Consider the following 23,371-nt stretch of genomic DNA (forward strand, 5'->3'; position numbering starts at 1 on the left):
TGATTCCTACATACTTGCATATTGCACTTGTTATGTTACTTTACATTGACAAATATCCATGAGATATACATGTTACAAGTTGAAAGCAACCGCTGAAACTTAATCTTTCTTTGTGTTGCTTCAATACCTCTACTATGAATTATTGCTTTATGAGTTAACTCTTATGCAAGACTTATTGATGCTTGTCTTGAAGTACTATTCATGAAAAGTCTTTGCTTTATGATTCATTTGTTTACTCATGTCATTTACATTGTTTTGATCGCTGCATTCATTACATATGCTTACAATAGTATGATTAAGGTTATGATGGCATGTCACTCCAGAAATTATCTTTGTTATCGTTTACCTGCTCGGGCCGAGCAGAAACTAAGCTTGGGGATGCTGATACGTCTCCGACGTATCGATAATTTCTTATGTTCCATGCCACATTATTGATGATATCTACATGTTTTATGCATACTTTATGTCATATTTATGCATTTTCCTGCACTAACCTATTAACAAGATGCCGAAGAGCCAGTTGTTGTTTTCTGCTGTTTTTGGTTTCAGAAATCCTAGTAAGGAAATATTCTCGGAATTGGACGAAATCAACGCCCATGGGCCTATTTTCACACGAAGCTTCCAGAAGACGGAAGGGAAGACGAAGTGGGGCCACGGGGCGCCGCCACACTAGGGCGGCGCGGCCCAAGGGGGGCCCGCGCGGCCCTAGCGTGTGGGGCCCCCGTGTGGCCCCCTGACCAGCCCTTCCGCCTACATATAGTCTTCGTCACGAAACCCCCAGTACCGAGAGCCACGATACGGAAAACCTTCCAGAGACGCCGCCGCCGCCAATCCCATCTCGGGGGATTCAGGAGATCGCCTCCGGCACCCTGCCGGAGAGGGGAATCATCTCCCGGAGGACTCTTCACCGCCATGGTCGCCTCCGGAGTGATGATTGAGTAGTTCACCCCTGGACTATGGGTCCATAGCAGTAGCTAGATGGTTGTCTTCTCCTTATGTGCTTCATTGTCGGGTCTTGTGAGCTGCCTAACATGATCAAGATCATCTATCTGTAATGCTATATGTTGTGTTTGTTGGGATCCGATGGATAGAGAATACTATGCTATGTTGATTATCAATCTATTACCTACGTGTTGTTTATGATCTTGCATGCTCTCCGTTATTAGTAGAGGCTCTGGCCAAGTTTTTACTCTTAACTCCAAGAGGGAGTATTTATGCTCGATAGTGGGTTCATGCCTCCATTAAATGCAGGACGTGTGAGAAAGTTCTAAGGTTGTGGATGTGCTGTTGCCACTAGGGATAAAACATCAATGCTATGTCCGAGGATGTAGTTATTGATTACATTACGCACCATACTTAATGCAATTGTCTGTTGTTTTCAACTTAATACTGGAAGGGGTTCGGATGATAACCTGAAGGTGGACTTTTTAGGCATAGATGCATGCTGGATAGCGGTCTATGTACTTTGTCGTAATGCCCAATTAAATCTCACTATACTCATCATATCATGTATGTGCATTGTCATGCCCTCTCTATTTGTCAATTGCCCAACTGTAATTTGTTCACCCAACATGCTATTTATCTTATGGGAGAGACACCTCTAGTGAACTATGGACAATCTACTGCAATACTGTTCTACTGTTTTCTGCAAACAATCATCATCCACACTATACATCTAATCCTTTGTTACAGCAAGCCGGTGAGATTGACAACCTCGCTGTTTCGTTGGGGCAAAGTACTTTGGTTGTGTTGTGCAGGTTCCACGTTGGCGCCGGAATCCCTAGTGTTGCGCCACCCTACATCTCGCCGCCATCAACCTTCAACGTGCTTCTTGGCTCCTACTGGTTCGATAAACCTTGGTTTCTTACTGAGGGAAAACTTGCCGCTGTACGCATCACACCTTCCTCTTGGGGTTCCCAACGGACGCGTGCTGTACGCGTATCAGACCCGAGGGCACGAAAATAGCAATCCCTTTTATGAAACATATGTACGATGGAGATTTTAGTCGACTCTATGATTTAAGTAAAATCTCGGGGGCTACTGACATAGGTATGCCGGCCAGGCATGTCGAATAAGTACCCTAGGTCTATAGTGAAGCATGAAGTCTATGGACTCGAAGCTTGGGAGGCAGAAGGTTGAAGGCTTTCGGGTTATGAAAGTAGAGATGTAATAGAAAACTTGTATCAATATAGGAAAAGCCCAATGCGGCCCGACAGTTTACAACTTGTATGACACGGAAAAGTCTCGGTTTCGCCTCCTATATAAAAGGGAAGCCGAAGAAGACAAAAGGGATCGAAATCATTGTAACCCTAGTCACCATAATTTTGAGTTGAGCACCTTTGTACGGCTGAACCTTCGAGATCTACTCGCTCTCTACTTCTTATGAAACCTTAAGTCTACAATACATAGGCATTGCCGAGTTAATCCCTCGTCACCGAGAAATGAGGATACCCTAGAGTTTCACCCTACGCAATGTTACGTATCATTGAGCAATACGAGTACAAAAGGTTCACACAACTAAGACCTTCATGTTATATGTTGGGATAGTTGTGGTTATCAACTGCTCGACAACGATCATTGACCGAAAGGTTGTTCCGGGCATGCCCACATATATCTGAACCCATATATGGAAGGCACCAAAAGGATCTAGATTTATTCCGAAACGTTTTGGAAAGGTCTAAAGTATTTCGGAAGGTAGGATATGGTTCGGGAAGGGGTAGGCCTGGAGGGGCACATGGGCCTTGGCCGCATGGGCCCTAGCATGGCCGGCGAACAAGAGAGGGGAAGAGTCCTCCCGAGCAACTACAATCCATAGATTGGTTTTTTTTGAGATGGATCCATAGATTGGTTTGAGAAGGGAGGAGTCCCCCTCTTTACTATTTTACTAATTGACATGTTTCCCATTTTATCCTTGACCTGGCGCAGTCCAGCTAGCGGGAAGCAACGGTAAGTTTGCGCCGGCTCCACCTACCTACCCCCAACCCAACGGCTTTGTAGCCGCGTCGTGTCGAGCTCCACCACTCCACACCGCACAAAAAAAGGAAAGCAGTTTTATATAAAAGAAGAAAAGGTACTAAACATACAACCAAGGGAGGAGTCCCCCCTCTTTAAAAAACTGACTCTGTGGGTTTTTACTTTAAAAACTGTAATTGACATGTTTCCCATTTTATCCTTGACCTGGCGCAGTCCAGCTAGCGGGAAGGAACGATAAGTTTGCGTCGGTACATAAGTTCCTCTCTCCCTCACGCACGCAACCACGCCTCTCACGTCCCATCACTTCTCCCAATCGAAGGAAAAAACCCCAACCGCCCTACACGCGCTCCCCTGACTGCGACGGAGAAGAAGAATGCGCCGGTGGCCAACGCCCCCAAGCCCATCACCTCCTAGTCCATCGCCTCCGAGCCCGTCGCATCCGAGCCCGTCTCCGTCGAGCCCGTCGCTTCCGAGGGCGGCGTATCCAAGCACGACGCCTCCATGAACTAGGCCTCTCTCACGGCTGACGGACCACTTCACAAGATCGGCGACTGCTTACTGACTAACGAGGATTACGTGGACACCTACTCTGCTTTGAGGAAAGTTTGTAGAAATTGGCGCTCAGGTTTACCAAAGCCCGACGTGCACCTGCACGAATGGACCATGGTAGAACACGCCCTTCCACGCGCCGCTGAGTTCACCTTCCTCCACCTCCGCACATCCCGCTACGTCACCATCGATCTAACGAAAGTTCATGCAAGGTTCAAATTCCTCCATATCTATAGAGTTAATCTATTTTTATTTTCAATCGTAAACATCTTAGTGCTGAATGTTATCTTCATCAATATATTTTAGATACTACTTCGTCAGCTTTTGCCGTGGCGTAATCGTGCTTGCCCACAAGAACCAGCCGCACAAGATACGACTTCTGAACCCACTCACAAGGACATTGAACACTATGTTTGAGGCGCAGATGCCATCTGTTTTTCTAGAGTCAATCACTGTAATGAAGTCCCGGACTATGGTCTTCGTTTCTACTGGTTACCCGGTGGAAATTGCTTGGGTTGATGAGAGCACTCCAACTAAGGGTATAGATGAAGATTGGGGAAGGAAGATTTTCGATCGAGCACCATGCTCTGTGTTGCATTATCCCATTCAATGGTGAATTGTATGCAATAGTTGTGGATAATTTTGAGTTCGGGAAATTAGTGTGCACCAACAATGTCCAGTTGGAGCAGCGCACGAGCACTGTCAATATGGAGACACTATTTTCATTTCTAGAACTTGGAAATGACAAGTTCTACCTTGTGAAGTCGGATGGTGATCTGATGCTTGTGTTGTTGGACAACATGCATTTGGAGGAAGGTCAACCAATGGTGTACCGTGTGGACACTGAGAGCCGCTCTCTCCATGTTGTCAGTAACATTGGAAGTCATGCCTTCTTCGTCCATTATATCCGGTGTATCTCCGTCGACACCAGAGTGCACCCGACACTTCGACCTGGCTGCATCTACTATGCGTATTTGGGTTATATCAGAGAGTACTTTGATGATATAAAGGCCTAGGATGAGTGGCCACTAAGTCTACGTGTGGATAGATTAGGAAACTACGGTCTGAGAAATGAACAAAGCTCATACCGTTTGGAGGATGTATTGCCTGCACACTGCAGACGGAAGGAGTTCAATGAATATTTCCTTCAGATACATGAATGGAGCGACGAAGAAATATAGGTTGAATGAAGAACAGATTCATTCATCCTGGGGTATCCTAATCTTCATGTTGGACATACATTGCGTCTTGTATTATTTTCAGCTTAGTTTGTCGTGAACATTAACATCGTTATTGGATGCTTTTGGATGCAGTTTATGTATTATACTTAGTTTTCGTGATTTATTATGCTGCTGTGAATTTATCCTATACTAGCTTCTAGATTTGTTACCATATTGGGCAAAAAACGAGGGCCAAAAGGCAACAATCATTGAAGAAAGACAGAAATAGAAAATTCTCTAGATTTGATACTAATTTGGTGAAAAGAGAGAGAACTGTTACAAAGAGAGAGGGGGAAAATTTGCTCTTAAAAAGGGATGCCAATTTGAACCGAGAGAGATATAACCTAGCTCCTGCTCACGTACAACCAAACGCGGTCTCGTCCTGTCCTACGCGGTCCCTTTCTACCAGCCCCACGCGACGCGGCCCACACGACGTGGCCCGACACGTCAGCACGGAATGGTTAACTTAACAGGAGTCCTCCCGTCCGAGCTCCTTCTGCAGGTTTCAAACAAGGGCTTGGGGAAAATTGAGGAAAAACTAAGGAGCTGGAGAAAACTGAGTACAACTAAGGACACGAGGGCACGAAAATAGCAATCCCTTTTATTAAACATATGTACGATGGAGATTTTAGTCGACTCTATGATTTAAGCAAAATCTTGGGGGCTACTGACATAGGTATGCCGGCCAGGCATGTCGAATAAGTACCCTAGGTCTACAGTGAAGCATGAAGTCTATGGACTCGAAGCTTGGGAGGTAGAAGGTTGAAGGCTTTCGGGTTATGAAAGTAGAGATGTAATAGAAAACTTGTATCAATATAGGAAAAGCCCAATGCGGCCCGACAGTTTACAACTTGTATGACACGGAAAAGTCTCGGTTTCGCCTCCTATATAAAAGGGAAGCCGAAGAAGACAAAAGGGATCGAAATCATTGTAACCCTAGTCACCATAATTTTAAGTTGAGCACCTTTGTACGGCTGAACCTTCGAGATCTACTCGCTCTCTACTTCTTACGAAACCTTAAGTCTACAATACATAGGCATTGCCGAGTTAATCCCTCGTCACCGAGAAATGAGGATACCCTAGAGTTTCACCCTACGGAATGTTACGTATCATTGAACAATACGAGTACAAAAGGTTCACACAACTAAGACCTTCATGTTATATGTTGGGATCGTTGTGGTTATCAACTGCTCGACAACGATCATTGACCGAAAGGTTGTTCCGGGCATGCCCACATATATCTGAACCCATATATGGAAGGCACCAAAAGGATCTAGATTTATTCCGAAACGTTTTGGAAAGGTCTGAAATATTTCGGAAGGTAGGATATGGTCCGGGAAGGGGTAGGCCTGGAGGGGCACATGGGCCTTGGCCGCATGGGCCCTAGCATGGCCGGCGAACAAGAGAGGGGAAGAGAAGGGAGGAGTCCCCCTCTTTACTATTTTACTAATTGACATGTTTCCCATTTTATCCTTGACCTGGCGCAGTCCAGCTAGCGGGAAGCAACGGTAAGTTTGCGCCGGCTCCACCTACCTACCCCCAACCCAACGGCTTTGTAGCCGCGTCGTCTCGAGCTCCACGACTCCACACCGCACAAAAAAAAGGAAAACAGTTTTATATAAAAGAAGAAAAGGTACAAGCGGCCAGCCAGCCAGCCAGCCAGCGCGCGTGCGACCGAGGCGAGGCAGGCGACCCAACCAAGTACCAACCCTAGCAACGCGGCGGCAAAGAAAGAACCATGGGCAAGCTCCTCTGCGACGCCTCCTCCACCGCCGTTGCCCCCGCCGCCGACCCGCTCCCTCCGCCCTCATCCCCCGCGCCACCATCTCCATCCCCCTCGACCCACCTCCTCACCTGGCCTTCCCCATCCCCATCCCCATCCACCTGGTCCACCGTCTGGTCCCTCGACGACCAGCAGCGCCGCCGCCTGCTCCAAATCCACGACCGCGGCGTCGCCTGGAAACCCCCCACCTCCCTTTCACTTTCACCCGACCCCGTCCTCATCCTCCGCCTCGACCACGGCGGAGAGGTCGACTCCGACGGCAACTGCCTCTTCACGGCCGTGCGGACGGCCGCCAGTGCCAAGGCCACGCCACGCGAGCTACGCCACCGCTCCGTGCGCAGATTCCAGAGCGTCTACGCGGAGGCCCAGGCCGCAGACAGGGACGCGGTCGACGCGGCCGTGCGGCACCTGTACGCGCCGGATCTGGGGACAGGGTGGGGCGTCCACGTTGTGCAGGAGGTCAAGATGCTAGCCAGAAAGGACCAGCGACAGGGGATGGACGGAGCTATCAAGGAGCTCGTCGACATCGGGATCCAGAGGTAACCGCCCCTGCAAGAACGGATCTTGCACGCCTATTCATGCATGCATGCCTATTGCCTACCACAGCACAGGATCCTTGAAAGATCCTTCCTTGCGCTTATTGAAATGATAATATGGGAACTCATGCCTGGAATGAAATCTCGATTCTTTAGACCGGATCTTGCCCGCCCGCCCATGCTCGTTGACTGATTCCTTTCTGTTCGTCAATTTGAAATCCTGAAATCATATCAAAACTGCCATGCCTGAAATGAAACGGTCTTGAATTCTTCATGTCCAAACAACACAGGGCTTTGGTGTCTGTTTACATTTACGACCCAATGTTTCTTGAATTCTTCCTTGTGCCTAGAAGCAGCTACTGTTAATTATTTACTTACTAGTACATATACATTATTTGGTACCATGCATGGTGCTAGCTTGCCTGACACTGGTTCATTCATAGTAACATCTCAGTTACGGAAATCTCAATTTGATTTATAGTACCAATCAGTTAAGGCTGGATGTACTTTGTACAGTTGAGCTTGTCAACTGATTCTCCAAGTTGTATGTGCTCATTATCTTTATGTTCTTTACTGCCTTACAAAGAAAAAAAGTTTAGGCTTTTGCGTGTGTTTACGTTTAGGAACTCATTTTCTTTTTCTGTTTATACGCGTAGATGTGTAGAAACATCAATGTTTTGGTACACCATTATGTGTGTGTGCTCATCATCCTCTTCACTGCCCTGCAGGGAAACGGCTGCCGAGACCATCTACAAGGAGAGGTGCATCGCCGTGAATGATGGGGACAGCTGGGCCAAGTACATGTCCATCTCTGGTTCCGCGGAGGACGAGCATGACATCATCACCCTGCAGTACACGGAGGAGGGCCTGCTGACTGTCGACGAGAACCGGGACGGCCGCGCGGCTGCGTTTGGTGATGACATCGCCATCGAGTGCCTTGCCACCGACTTCAAGAGAGAAGTTTTTGTGGTAAAGTCTACTATAAACGTGCTTCTGTGATAATAATATATGTGTGCTGTCTTGCAGTCCAACTGGCCACTGTTTCATGCCTGAATTTTCTGTCATAGTTTAACTAGCATTTTACATTGTGATCTGATCTATAGAATTGACAACTGTTTTGTGCCTGCACCAGTGGTAGTTTATATAGCATTTTACATTGTGATATGATCTGATTGCCGTTTCTGATTTTGTGGCATTGGCAGGTGCAAGCACATGGTGCGGATGCAATGGTTGACGAGGAAAACTGTGTATTCTTCCTCCCGCACCGTCCTCGAGGAGAAATCTGCGACACCCCAATTTTCCTTTTCATGAAGGGAACAGGTGTCTTGCCTGTTCACTGTCTCTCTGTGGTTTCTCTTCTGCAAGTCAATACGTAGTAACCGAGCATGAACCTTTAGCTTATATGCGTGCCGTGTCAGTAAACAATATTTCTTCCCTGAGACCCTAACACATCTTTTGCTTGCAGCGTGGTGTGGCGCTGGTGCGGACCACTACGAGCCCCTGGTCGCCACCGTCCTCGAGGGCATCACTGCAGACAAGGCGGCCGTCGTGCTTTGATCCTGTCCCGACATATCGTCGTTGTAGTAGTTTTAGTTGTCGGCGAGTGCAGTCGAGCCAATTTTGTCACAGGAGGGAGGAGCTAGAGTGCCGGATTGTGGAGCAACGTATATGGCCAGGAGAGAGTGAGATGGTCTGTCTAACTGCGCATTTGCTGGGTGAAGAACATCCTGAAGGCTGAAGCTGTGTGTACCTTTTTGTAATTTGCTGCTGTTGTTGACTTGTATGTGTTTTTTTGGTAGGTTCTGACTGCTGCTAGAGATTGAGAGGTATTGAGAGGGTGGTAGAACACCGATGATAGATTGCTGCTGTTGTATTGCCATTGTTGGCTGTCATTTTTTCCCCTATTTCCTCCTCGCTTGAGGAGAGCCCTTCAATTTTTTTTTGGGAGCTTGGAGGAGCATGATAATGGTTCGACAGTCTGAATGGATCTGGTTCAGTTGAATTTCTTCTTTGTGCTGCGGTGAAGTACTTTTTTTCTAGCCTGTTCCCTGTGTAGCCTCTGTTCTTGTACTACCTCTTTTGTAAGTTGCTGCTGTTGTTGTATGTGTGTTTTTTTGGTATGTTCTGGCTGCTGCTAGAGATTGAGAGATGTACTGACAGGGTGGTAGAATACGGACGGTAGATTGCTGTTGTTGTATTTGCCATTGTTGGCCGGCATTTTCCCCCTATCGCCTCCTTTGCGAGGAGAGCTCTTCCATCTTTTGGGTGCTTGTAGGAGCATGATCATAGTTTTTTTTGGAGCAACCGGCAGGAGCACTGCCTTTTCATTAAGAAGAGAGAAATTTGACCAGTTTATAAGGAAAACTGACCGAAAACCGCACAACCAAACGCCACACACCGGCCCCGAGGTCGCGCACCACATGAGCCGATAACACTCCCGTCCTAGCAAGAGGCATCACTCAAGGAAAGCTCCCGGTGTAGCAAGAGGCATCACTCAAGGAAAGCTCCCGGAGCCACCGCTCCGACGTCCACACCGGTCCCGAAACCGCGCACACTGGCGATAACCGAAACACAACACACCGGCCCCGAGGCCGCGCACGCTACGAGCCGACGACACTTCAACCCAAGCAAGAAGGGACGACACTCGACAAGAGATTCGGAGCCGCCGCTCATACGTCCACACCAGTCCCGAGACCGCGCACCCGCCTAGCCAACAAAGCAGCTGTCACGCAAAGCAAACCAGAACTTGCCTAGCGGAGTACCAGACCTCCAAGACATCGTCCCCAAGGGGGAGACGATGAAGACGCCGCCGATGCCCGCTCTAGCGAAAGCCAAAGCTCAAGTTTTCAGCCGGAGAGTCTGAAACTTCACGCGGCGAGGGAGGTGAAGGAGTTCCTCGACAATGCCTCCAACGAGGGGAACAACGTCCGAGGACGCCGACATCGCCGGCACCAACCGAAGTGGATGCAGTGCTTTCGCGCGGAGTTCACCTAAACCCAAGTCGTTGAAGCCTATCCACGAAGGCGAAGAAGATGAGCCCTCGTCGCAGCTCGCCACCGCCGCCACACGAAGCCAACCGTGCCATAATGCCACGGTGCTTCAGGACAAGCCCTTCAGCCGCCCATGCAGTCGTGCCCTGCCGCCCGCACGGCCAGGACAGAGCAGAAGAGACCTCCACATCCCGGAGCCGCCGCTCCGGCCTTCACGCGCAGCAGCAGAGCGAACACCTCATATCGACTCACCACCCGCCGCAGGGCGTCGGACAGCGCCCCGACCACCCGAAGAGCGGCGCCGCCATGCCGCCGTCCAAACGCCATGGCACACCTCCACCATGGCTGCAGGTGCCAGCGATGGCAACCTGCCACACGCAGTGGCCCACCAAAGCCGCCGGGTCGCCGACGAATCTGGGGTAGCTACCACACGACCACCGTGTCGAGGCATCCCGAGATCCTTCGACCTCCACGCAACCTCTGCGTCGAGGCACCACCCGGCTGCCGCCCACCAACGCCACCGCGTTCCCGGGGCCGCCACCCCGGCCTCCCAGCCGTCGTCACCTACGCCCTGACGAAGAAACGAGGTGGTACAGGACCACCATGGGCCAAGACGATGCGAGGAGACGGCGAGAAGACGCTGCAGGCGCTAGCGCCGAAGACCCCCGCCGGCTGCGAGGACCAACACCGCGTCCGGCAGCACGCCAGTCGACCCTGCCCGAGCAGCTGACTGCCGCGCCCGCCACCCGCGCCCGCCCGCCACGGCCCCGGATCGGGCACAGGACGGCCCGCATCGACCGCCACCCGTCTTTGCAGCGCTACGCCCGCGCCGCCGCAAGCCACGGCGCCTAGCCGCGCAACACCTTCGTCGCCCCAGCAGACGGAGCTCCAAGGCCGGCCTCCCCCAGCCGAGCGAGCACGGGATCCCCCCACCTCCTTCGGAGATGAGGCCCGCCGCCACCGTGGCAGTGGCCAGCGGCAGCGGCGGCAGAGGGGCGGCGCAGGAGAGCCTCTGGCGGCGGCGGCGCGAGGGTAGCTCCCAGCGTCGCCTGGGGAGCGACGCGAGGAGAGGGCTCAGCTATGCGAAACTAGCTGTCTATGATCATGGTTTGACAGTCTGAATGGATTCAGTTAAATTTCTTGGTGGTGGGGTTGTTGGAATTTGCATCTCGCAGCTCCCTTCTTCTACTATACAAGATTTACATGTGCGCCTTGGTCCACGATTTTGTGGAGCTCATGCCAATGTTTATTTTGTATAATGACAATAAAATTTAGGGCGTGTTTGGATGTTCTCTCGCTTCCAAAAATCTGCTGATCCTGCTTCGTAGGGACGATTCCAGCTTCCCGTGAGGAGTAGGGAACCTTCAGCACAGCTTCTCGTGTTGGTTGGGCTCGAAGCCCATGTCTAGTGGGCCAGCCTGCTGGGAGGCAGCGGTCTAGCCTAAAAGCCCACCATCGTGCCAGCTTTGGAAAGCAGTTTTTTTTTGACAATCAATACCATATATATTCTTAGCAATAAATAGTACATGGTAGAGATACATGAACTGACTTCAACGATAACAAAATAAAGTCTAAAAGTAGTAACAAATCTTCGAGGTCTTCAATTTCTTTCTTCTTTCAGAACACAATCTTGTACTCTTCTGAAGGCAGCCAAAGATAGATAGTGAACCATAGACCTGTAGATACCGACGAAAGTTCTCCCATAATTTTTTGAGCCGCAATACCAAGGCTGCGTGCACGCACGCAACCATTAAAGCAGTCATACAACATCAGCAGGAGTACCAACACCAGTATATTAGGGAATAATAATTGACTAGCTTTGTCGTCGTCGATGGAGAGCCGAGAGTACGAATCACCATTGCCGAGGACGTAGCAGCCGGGACAAAAACTGCGAGGATAATCCTCCTCGCGGCAACAACAACAAAAGATCCAAAATCGATCTGGCGAAGCAAGATCCGAAGACCCATACCTAGAAAATTGTGACTGTTCAACACCACCATTGACGCCGGGAAGAAGATCTCGTCGCCGAACGAAAGGTCGAAGATCACTTATTGCAGACGATGCCATCTCCATTGAGGGGAAACCAACAAGAAGGTGGCTACCAAAATCTTAACATAATCTAATGAAAACAATACTTTTATTCGAAACTCCATGCATAGATCGGGTTCCCCACTCCTTTATCGCGATTTTGGCCGCCGATGCGGGTTGACTACCGGCTGCTGCTCACGGAGGTCGAAACAACGGGGCAGAGGACCTACTACCATTGGTGCGGTTCGAGGCACTGGGGCGGAGGCGGCCGGAAGAGACTGGATCGGGGTAGCCTGAGCTCGTGCGTCTTGGCGCATGATCCCGTGACATTTACGCTGATATATCATTTATTTAACAACAATGATAAAAGGTGAATAAATGATAAAGCGTAATTTAGATTTTACAAAACAATGTCAATAGTATGAAATTAGGATCACAACAAACAACAAACAGTTCTACACAATCAGGAAAATATGGAAATATATTACGACAACTAAACACTTTATGGTTTTTTCAAGAAAAATAGAATTAAGGAAATAACAGGAAAAGCAACATCTACATAAGCTTGTTGCAGCATGGTCTTTAGAAGCCATGGCACATAGGAAACTTAGTTTTGAAAAAGAACTAACTAAATAAACAGGAAGGACCAATTTTAATCTTTATCTATAATAAAGTGGTCTAGCTATAGTAATAATATTGTGCCTTCTTATGTTGATAGGCCATATTGATAGGTTGAGCTGACTAAGCGGTGTTAGTCTGTACGTTGTTCTCTTTTTTCTTTTGCTTAGTCTACTATATACTTATTCCGTTCAGCACAAGAGAGTTAGAAAAGAGCAAGCTGTGTCCAGGAACCACACGATAGAGGGAGAATATCGAATAGAAGATATCGGTGCTCCGTCATGGTATTGGCCTCGCGTACACCTGGGCAAAACTCGGGCCGGGCCGGGCTTCGGGCCAAGCCCGAAAAAGCCCGAATGTAAAATGCCAAGCCCGAGCCCGGCCCGGCCCGACCGTCGGGCCTATAAATTAAGCCCGAACCCGGCCCGAACAGGCAAAAAGCCCAGCCCAGCCCGAGAAGCCCGGCCCGAACCTGCCTAAAGTGCAAAAACTGCAAGCCCGAGCCCGGCCCGGCCTGACGTTCGGGCTCAAAATACAAGCCCGAACCCGGCCCGAAGTGCAAGCCCGACCGGCCCGGCCCGGAATTTTCGGGCCGGGTCGGACCAGGTCGTTCGGGCCGGGTTGCCCATGCCCAGTTGTAGCCTCGCGCTCCGGCGGTCGGCGGCTGTCTCACGTCAGCAGGGATCCGACAACACCACCATCTGCCTGCCAGGCTTTCCCATCCTCCACAGCCTGTACCGTCGGCTGGCTTCTTAGGGCATCTCCAACGGGGTGACCCATCCCGCGCCCGTGCGTCCGGATGGATCGAGCCGGAAAAAAAGCGGTCCAATGCGGGGACGCACCGCAAAAGCGGACGGCCGCGGCGTTTGGAGCGATGCAAACCCGGCCTAAATCTGGGCTAGGTTTGCGCGGCCGCGGATGGCACACGGCATCCGCTCGCGTCCGGGCGCTTGTCGCATCGTCTCCCTTGGGCCCACCTGTCGGTGACCGGGGAGGCTATTAAATGTGGACTGGAGGGGATTTGTCCCTCCACTCTAGTCCACACTCCACTCCCCGAGCGAAACCGCCGCCATGGCCCCGAAGCGACGGTTCGCTCCCCGAGCCAACGACGAGGAGGCGAGCAGCAGCCGCCGTCCTCCGCCGGCGCTGCGGCCATCCGGAGGAAACCGAGGCGGCCTCCACATCGGAGAGGCCGCCCGCGGCGGCGCGGCATTGCCGCAACCGCCGCCGCCGCTGCTCGAGCCCAAGCCAGAGTCCTCGGAGGAGGACCCCGACCTCCGCGCCGCGCTGCTCATCTCGGCGGTAGAGGAGGACGCGAAATGGCCGCACCTCCATGCGGCCATTCGCACCTCCGAGATGGAGGAAGCGGCCCGGCAGGCGGTGGAGGAAGCCGAGGCCTGGGAGCTGTACGCCCAGGCCTGCCAAGCGCGACGGGATGAGGAGGAAGCGGTGCGGCGGGGAGGAGGCCAGGTGCCGCGCGGAGGAGCAGCGGCGCGAGGAGCAGTGGCGGCAGGAGGCGAGGCGCCGCGCGGAGGAGGAGCGGCGCCAGAAGGCCAGGCGTCGCGCAGCGGGGAGAGCAGCGCCTCAGGGAGGAGGCGCTGCTCCGTGCGCTGCCGCTTCCTCGGGTGGCTCCGGACCCCCACTCGGCCTCGGAGGAGGCCCTGTGGTCTCCGTGGCCGGAGTCCCCGGCGCGCTCGAGCCACAACAGTGCCTCGCCGCCAGGGGATGTCGTCGATAACGACGACAACGTCGACGATGCCCACAGGGGCTAGGCGGCGCACCGGCGGCCACCTCGCCGTCGACCAAACCCTAACATAGGGTTTTTAGTTTAAATTTTAAAGCCCATATAGAGGGCTTCTTTTGTTAGTTATTTGCCCAAAATAGGGCTATGTACAAATTTGCCCAAAATAGGGCATATTGTAGGATAACGTTGCATAGAAAACAAAAATTTTCCTACCGCGAACACGCAATCCAAGCCAAGATGCAATCTAGAAGATGGGAGCAACGAGGGGATGATCAAGACTAACCCTTGAAGAGATTCCAAAGCCTATAAGAGTAGGCTCTTATTGCTGCGGTAGACGATCACTTGCCGCTTGCAAAAGCGCGTAGAAGATCTTGATCACGATCAGTTCCGGTGCCACGAACGGGCAGCACCTCCGTACTTGGTCACACGTTCGGTTGTTGATGAAGACGACGTCCACCTCCCCGTTCCAGCGGGCAGCGGAAGTAGTAGCTCCTCTTGAATCCGACAGCACGACGGCGTGGTGTCGGTGGTGGTGGAGAAGTCCGGCGGAGCTTCGCTAAAGCTACGCGGGAGTTATGGAGGAGAGGGGGGCGGCTAGGGTTTGGGAGGGGGTGGCCGGCCACTCAAGGGGGGCGGCCAGCTTGTGGTCTTGGGGTGGCCGGCCCCCTCCCTTGGCCCCTCATTATATAGGTGGATCCCCAAGTGTTGGTGTCCAAGTCTTCGAATAAGACCCGAACCAAAAACCTTCCATGAGAGGGGAAACCTAGCCCAACTAGGACTCCCACCAAAAGGTGGGATTTCCACCTCCCATGTGGGGGGTGGCCGGCCCCCTAAGGGGGAGTCCACTTGGGACTCCTCCCCACCTAGGGTTGGCCGGCCATGGAGGTGGAGTCCCATGTGGACTCCACCTTCCTTGGTGGTTTCTTCCGGACTTTTCTAGAACCTTCTAGAACCTTCCATAGAACCTTCCGCGACATTTTATTTCACATAAAATGACATCCTATATATGAATCTTATTCTCCGGACCATTCCGGAACTCCTCGTGATGTCCGGGATCTCATCCGGGACTCCGAACAAATATTCGAACTCCATTCCATATTCAAGTACTACCATTTCAACATCCAACTTTAAGTGTGTCACCCTATGGTTCGTGAACTATGCGGACATGGTTGAGTACTCACTCCGACCAATAACCAATAGCGGGATCTGGAGATCCATAATGGCTCCCACATATTCAACGATGACATTAGTGATCGAATGAACCATTCACATACGATACCAATTCCCTTTATCTCGCGATATTTTACTTGTCCGAGGTTTGATCTTCGGTATCACTCTATACCTTGTTCAACCTCGTTTCCTGACAAGTACTCTTTACTAAATGCCGTGGTATGTGGTCTCTTATGAACTCATTCATATGCTTGCAAGACATTAGACGACATTCCACCGAGAGGGCCCAGAGTATATCTATCCGTCATCGGGATGGACAAATCCCACTGTTGATCCATATGCCTCAACTCATACTTTCCGGATACTTAATCCCACCTTTATAACCACCCATTTACGCAGTGGCGTTTGGTGTGATCAAAGTACCTTTCCGGTATAAGTGATTTATATGATCTCATGGTCATAAGGACTAGGTAACTATGTATCGAAAGCTTATAGCAAATAACTTAATGACGAGATCTTATGCTACGCTTAATTGGGTGTGTCTATTACATCATTCATATAATGATATAACCTTGTTATTAATAACATCCAATGTTCATGATTATGAAACTAATCATCCATTAATCAACAAGCTAGTTTAAGAGGCATACTAGGGACTTCTTGTTGTCTACATATCACACATGTACTAATGTTTCGGTTAAGCATGATATATAAACATTTATCATAAACATAAAGATATAAATAATAACCACTTTATTATTGCCTCTAGGGCTTATCTCCTTCAGTCTCCCACTTGCACTAGAGTCAATAATCTAGTTTACATTTGTAAAGATATAACACCTTGGCCTTCTGGTGCTTTATCATGTATTGCTCACGGGAGAGATTTTTAGTCATCGGATCTGACACGCTCAGAAACGTATGTATTTTGTAATTCATTTGCGTCTCAACGCATCACTCATTTCCAAATGAGTTGGCATTATATATGTTTGATCTCTTGGTGGAACCTTAATTCCGCTGTCTGAAATATGTCACTTATATTGTCACACACAATATAGCTTCAAAGTTCTGACTCTGTCGGAACTACACCATGTTCTCAAAGAACCTCTTGACTTAACATCCTTTGTCATTGTCAAAACAATGACATACTCTGCCTTCTTTTGTAGAATCCGTCACAATATTTAGAACTCTTCTAAATCTAGCATAGACAACTTCTAGCTCATTGTGCTACCTTTTAAACAACACTTAGTCTAATTTGAGATTGAAATTATATTTTATATGTGACAAAACCAATATCGGTGTAACACCTTACAGCGATTTGTTTGTCATTTCGTCATACAAATATATATATATATATATCCTTAGTTCTTCTAAAGTACTCAAGGATATTCTTACTGTCGTCCCATGATCATCTTATGAATCATTCCGGTATATGCTCATAACATTTTAGAGCACAAGATATCTGATTTTGTACATTTTATTCGTGATCTAAAATCACTCATGTGTTTTTACTCACCGAGTGTCAGATACACTCAAGTCTTGTTAAAACTTCACATGACAAGAACATTTTCTTAATATTTCTATATTGAACTATTTCAATATCCATTCTATGTACTTTGACTTAAACTTATCATGTGTTTCAATCTATCTTCATAGATCTTGACACTAAATATGTTTTAGTCCATATCCTTTCATTGAAGTTAATTTTCAATAAAACATTTTAATCAAGTATATAATTACATTATTTATAACCAACTATATGTCATCTACATAAAGTATTATAAATATGTCTCAGCACTCCCACTTAATTTCTTGCAAATGCAAGCCTCTTCATCATTTCTGATGAAATCAAAAACTCTTTGACTATTTCATCTGGTGAAGATTCCAACTCCGTAATACTCACTTCATCCAATTGAAGTTCGTATTCCTATCTAGTATTCTACGGACTAGCAAAACAATTGGTTGTATCTTGTATACATACTTCTGTTAAGTAGTGTATTTTGCCATCCTACTAGCATATCTCATAAAAGAAATATGTAGTGATTACTAGAATAATCCACATAGACTATAAGCATTACTACGGAAGATCTAATCTTATCGTAGTCAACTCTTTGAACTTTGTCGTAAACAATTTTTCGACAAGTCGAGCTTCTTTTAATGATATTTCATCCAAGTCTATAGATCCATTTACTTTCAAAAAGTATTCATCTATTATGGATTTCATGGCGTATGGCCATTTTAACGGAGTCAGGGCCCATCATAACTTCTTTGTTTTGTAGTTGGTTTATCATTGTTCAAAATCAATCCTTTGTCCACAAATCATTTATTTGATCACAAAGTAAACCATACCTACAAGGTTCAATATGTACTTCAATCTCCATGGCTAAAACACTTTGTAGTCATGAGAGCCATGATCGTCGTGACCGCTTCCGAAACAAATTCCGATGCTGCGCTACTCTGATCATTATGCTCAGGTTCATAAACCTTATCAAATTATATTGTCCTCCCACTCAAATACTTCACTAGAAACAATTTCTCGAAAATAAGAAACATTGACAAACACTTTTGTCTTTGTCTCGTGGGAAGAATTCCCAATCAAATCTCTGGGATAACCAACAAAGACATTCATCCGATTTTGGTTGTAAACTTATTTACTTATGCTATGCATACCAAAATTTAAGAAAAGACTATCAGGTTTCTTACCTATGCCATAACTCGTATGGTGTCATTTCAACGGATCATGATGATGCTCTATTTAGTGTAAAAAGCGGTAGTCACTAAAGCATAATCCACAAAAATATAATGGCGTCATAATATTTTTATCTCATCATTAATCCAACAAGGTTTGGATACATATCTTGGATACTATATCATCATTATAATACTCCAAGAAATGTGAGTTGTAGAACAATTTCATAACTCTCTTAGATGTTCGCTAAAACTCGTAATTCAAATATTTCCACCATGATCCAATCATAGATATTTGACTTTTCTATTACGATGATTTCCACTTCATGCTGAAATTTATTTGAATCCATTCAAATGTTTCAAACTTCTTCCTTATTGAATATATCCACATATATATACTCAATTCATTGTTGAAAGTTTTCATGAAGTAGAAGAATCTCCCGCACACAACTATGCTCAGTGAACCACATACATCATCATGTATTTTTCCACTAAGTTAGTTGCCCGTTCAACTTTTGGCCTATGAACGGTATTTTAATCATTCTCTTTAGAAAAGATTTGCAAGCGCCAAATGATTCAAAAATCAAATGACTCAAAAAATCCATTTGCATGGAGTTTCTTCATGCGTTCCTTTCTAACATGACCTAAATGGCGGTTCCACAAATAAGTGGAATTCAAATCATTTGCCTTATGACATTTTAGCGTCAGTTTTATGTATGTGTGTTTCACCATTAAGATTTATAATAACTTATCCATCGTACATGGAGTAATGTCATAATTTGAACAACTCATTGTTTTCATTTGACCAGAGCAAAATAACAATTATTAAGTTCTTTATTATAAATTCTAAGGGCTAGATAGAATGCCAACGACGAACATAATAACACTTTATTTTGTTCCAGACGTGCTTTTCTATCATATTCCTTGTCAGTCACTTAGGCCATTGTATTCTTGTATTGCGTTGTTTTGTATGACACTTCATACCAACCAATATGGTACTAATACCCAAGAATTTCATTGTGTGACTTAACTAGGAATACAACCATAACATGTATATCATTTATATACACCTGAGCTAGACTTTCTAGTCTTTTCTTTTCTTTTTTCCAAAATATCTTTTGCAGTTTCTCTTTTAGCTTTCCTCATTATTCAGAAAAACACTTCAACATTAATAACTTCTAGGTTTGTTGGTCAAATACCAATAACCTTGAGGTTCTTACTTTGAAGTTGATCATCATATGACAAGTGTTCCAGATTTCACTATTAGTAACTTTGTAATATGATGAACAATTTCACTCATAATTTTATCCATCATATCATGACGACTTTTCGAGACCATGTCTGTACATGCTAGGCTCGTAAAGTTTTAACCTTGGTATTTGCATGTGCAAATCTAGCTTGCACCCGTTGTATGCACACGTAGAATCTATCACACCCGATCATGACGTGATGCTTTGAAACGACGAGTTTTAGTAACGGTGCATATTAAGGATGGTCACTTCATGGATATGCGAATATCGTTAGTGCCCCAATAGTTGGAGGATTGTGACGCCTTGCGTCTTCAACCTTCGTACATTCTCATAAAACTTATGAGTTTATGTAGTCTTACCAAACTTTATTCTATCATCTTGCAATAAGGTCTTAGATATCACATATATCTCATACCTTGATTATTTCTGAAAACTAAATTTTCAGCTCCTTACTTTTCAAACAGATTTGAACTTCAAGTTTCACGGAGACAAGATAACTTTAAGTACTAATTGAAACCATAGCTCTTTGAATCAACAATGTGAGGTTTACTAAAAGTTTGCAATAGGACTTAATCAATTCTTGATTCTTTAACAATACGGTACCAATCCGTAAAGTTTCTTATCAGATTTTAACAGTATTTCTATCTCAATAACAAGACTAGCGCATGGTAGAAAACGGATGCCAATACTACAAAATTAATTCAAAATACTACTCAGACTATGTTTATGATAATTAGTTCATGTTTTAATCTAATTACTAATGAACTCCCACTTAATACAACATCCCTCATAGTTGTTAAGTGGTACACGATCCATATCCACTACACCAAAACCGATCATCACGTGAGATGATGTAGCTTCAATGGTGAACATCAACATGTTGATCATATCATCCATATGACTCGTGTTCAACCTTTCGGTTTCCGTTGTCCCGAGGCCATGTCTGTACATGCTAGGCTCGTCAAGCAAACCCAAGTATTCCGCGTGTGCAACATGGCTTACACCCGTTGTATGTGAATCGTTGAATCTATCACATCCGATCATCACGAGATGCTTGAAGCGAATGACTGTTACAACGGTGCATACGAGGGGAGAACACTTTATTATCTTGATATTAATGTGAGGGATCATCTTATAATGCTACCGTCGCGATCTAAGCAAAATAAGATGCATAAAAGGATTAACATCACATGCAGTTCATATGTGATATGATATGGCCCTTTTGTCTTTGCGCCTTTGATCTTCATCTCCAAAGCACGGACATGATCTCCATCATCAACGGGCTTGATCTCCATCAACGTCGGCGTAGCGTCAAGGTTCATGACGCCGTCTTCATGGTTGTTCACCTCATGTAGCAACTATTACAACTACTTTGAAATACCTCTCAACATGAAAATTAAAGACAACCATAAGGCTCCTGCCGGTTGCCACAATACAATAATGATCATCTCATACATATTCATCATCATATCATGGCCATATCACATCACCAAACCCTGCAAAAACAAGTTAGACGTCTCTAATTTGGTTTGCATATTTTACGTGGTTTAGGGTTTTCGAGAGAGATCTAATCTACCTACGAACATGAACCACAACGTTGATACTAATGTTTTCAATAGAAGAGTAAATTGAATCTTCACTATAGTAGGAGAGACAGACACCCGCAAAGCCTCTTATGCAATACAAGTTGCATGTCGAACGAGGAACAAGTCTCATGAACGCGGTCATGTAAAGTTAGTCCGAGCCGCTTCATCCCACTATGCCACAAAGATGCAAAGTACTCAAACTAAAGATAACAAGAGCATCAACGCCCACAAACCATTGTGTTCTACTCGTGCAACCATCTATGCATAGACACGGCTCTGATACCACTGTAGGATAACGTTGCATAGAAAACAAAAATTTTCCTACCGCGAACACGCAATCCAAGCCAAGATGCAATCTAGAAGATGGGAGCAACGAGGGGATGATCAAGACTAACCCTTGAAGAGATTCCAAAGCCTATAAGAGTAGGCTCTTATTGCTGCGGTAGACGATCACTTGCCGCTTGCAAAAGCGCGTAGAAGATCTTGATCACGATCGGTTCCGGTGCCACGAACGGGCAGCACCTCCGTACTTGGTCACACGTTCGGTTGTTGATGAAGACGACGTCCACCTCCCCATTCTAGCGGGCAGCGGAAGTAGTAGCTCCTCTTGAATCCGACAGCACGACGGCGTGGTGTCGGTGGTGGTGGAGAAGTCCGGCGGAGCTTCGCTAAAGCTACGCGGGAGTTATGGAGGAGAGGGGGGCGGCTAGGGTTTGGGAGGGGGTGGCCGGCCACTCAAGGGGGGCGGCCAGCTTGTGGTCTTGGGGTGGCCGGCCCCCTCTCTTGGCCCCTCATTATATAGGTGGATCCCCAAGTGTTGGTGTCCAAGTCTTCGAATAAGACCCGAACCAAAAACCTTCCATGAGAGGGGAAACCTAGCCCAACTAGGACTCCCACCAAAAGGTGGGATTTCCACCTCCCATGTGGGGGGTGGCCGGCCCCCTAAGGGGGAGTCCACTTGGGACTCCTCCCCACCTAGGGTTGGCCGGCCATGGAGGTGGAGTCCCATGTGGACTCCACCTTCCTTGGTGGTTTCTTCCGGACTTTTCTAGAACCTTCTAGAACCTTCCATAGAACCTTCCGCGACATTTTATTTCACATAAAATGACATCCTATATATGAATCTTATTCTCCGGACCATTCCGGAACTCCTCGTGATGTCCGGGATCTCATCCGGGACTCCGAACAAATATTCGAACTCCATTCCATATTCAAGTACTACCATTTCAACATCCAACTTTAAGTGTGTCACCCTACGGTTCGTGAACTATGCGGACATGGTTGAGTACTCACTCCGACCAATAACCAATAGCGGGATCTGGAGATCCATAATGGCTCCCACATATTCAACGATGACATTAGTGATCGAATGAACCATTCACATACGATACCAATTCCCTTTGTCCGCGATATTTTACTTGTCCGAGGTTTGATCTTCGGTATCACTCTATACCTTGTTCAAACTCGTTTCCTGACAAGTACTCTTTACTCGTACCGTGGTATGTGGTCTCTTATGAACTCATTCATATGCTTGCAAGACATTAGACGACATTCCACCGAGAGGGCCCAGAGTATATCTATCCGTCATCGGGATGGACAAATCCCACTGTTGATCCATATGCCTCAACTCATACTTTCCGGATACTTAATCCCACCTTTATAACCACCCATTTACGCAGTGGCGTTTGGTGTGATCAAAGTACCTTTCCGGTATAAGTGATTTATATGATCTCATGGTCATAAGGACTAGGTAACTATGTATCGAAAGCTTATAGCAAATAACTTAATGACGAGATCTTATGCTACGCTTAATTGGGTGTGTCTATTACATCATTCATATAATGATATAACCTTGTTATTAATAACATCCAATGTTCATGATTATGAAACTAATCATCCATTAATCAACAAGCTAGTTTAAGAGGCATACTAGGGACTTCTTGTTGTCTACATATCACACATGTACTAATGTTTCGGTTAATACAATTATAGCATGATATATAAACATTTATCATAAACATAAAGATATAAATAATAACCACTTTATTATTGCCTCTAGGGCATATCTCCTTCACATATGCTTAATCAAATTTCGTTTAAATTTGCATTTTTACTTTTGTTTTTGTATTTCTTCGATTATGCGCTGCGTCCGTGCGTTCGGCGCAGCGTGCGACTCAAACGGACACGAGGACGCGGGCCGCTGTCCGCGTGTCGGCTCGGCCACCCAAACGGCCCAAAA

At 46.9% G+C, this 23,371-nt stretch overlaps 1 protein-coding gene across 1 annotated transcript; it reads left to right on the top strand.

Annotated features, from left to right (window-relative positions):
* The first annotated feature begins 6,366 nt into the window (after positions 1–6,366).
* LOC127340582 (uncharacterized) lies at positions 6,367–9,063 on the top strand. Its single transcript, XM_051366320.2, has 4 exons — positions 6,367–7,064; positions 7,790–8,030; positions 8,264–8,381; positions 8,527–9,063. Exons 1-4 carry the CDS (start codon positions 6,481–6,483, stop codon positions 8,616–8,618), a joined length of 1,035 nt encoding a protein of 344 aa, XP_051222280.1. The 5' UTR covers positions 6,367–6,480; the 3' UTR covers positions 8,619–9,063.
* The last annotated feature ends 14,308 nt before the right edge of the window (positions 9,064–23,371 follow it).

This window comes from Lolium perenne, chromosome 3, assembly GCF_019359855.2.
Source record: "Lolium perenne isolate Kyuss_39 chromosome 3, Kyuss_2.0, whole genome shotgun sequence".
In the NCBI taxonomy this organism is placed as follows: Eukaryota; Viridiplantae; Streptophyta; class Magnoliopsida; order Poales; family Poaceae; genus Lolium; species Lolium perenne.

What these genes read in the sequence shown, in the direction of transcription:
- LOC127340582 (XM_051366320.2), top strand. Translation starts at nt 6,481, where the DNA reads ATGGGCAAGCTCCTCTGCGACGCCTCCTCCACCGCCGTTGCCCCCGCC. An exon ending in GTCGACATCGGGATCCAGAG is followed by an intron (nt 7,065 to 7,789) that starts GTAACCGCCCCT and finishes ACTGCCCTGCAG; the next exon opens with GGAAACGGCTGCCGAGACCA. An exon ending in CCTTTTCATGAAGGGAACAG is followed by an intron (nt 8,382 to 8,526) that starts GTGTCTTGCCTG and finishes TTTTGCTTGCAG; the next exon opens with CGTGGTGTGGCGCTGGTGCG.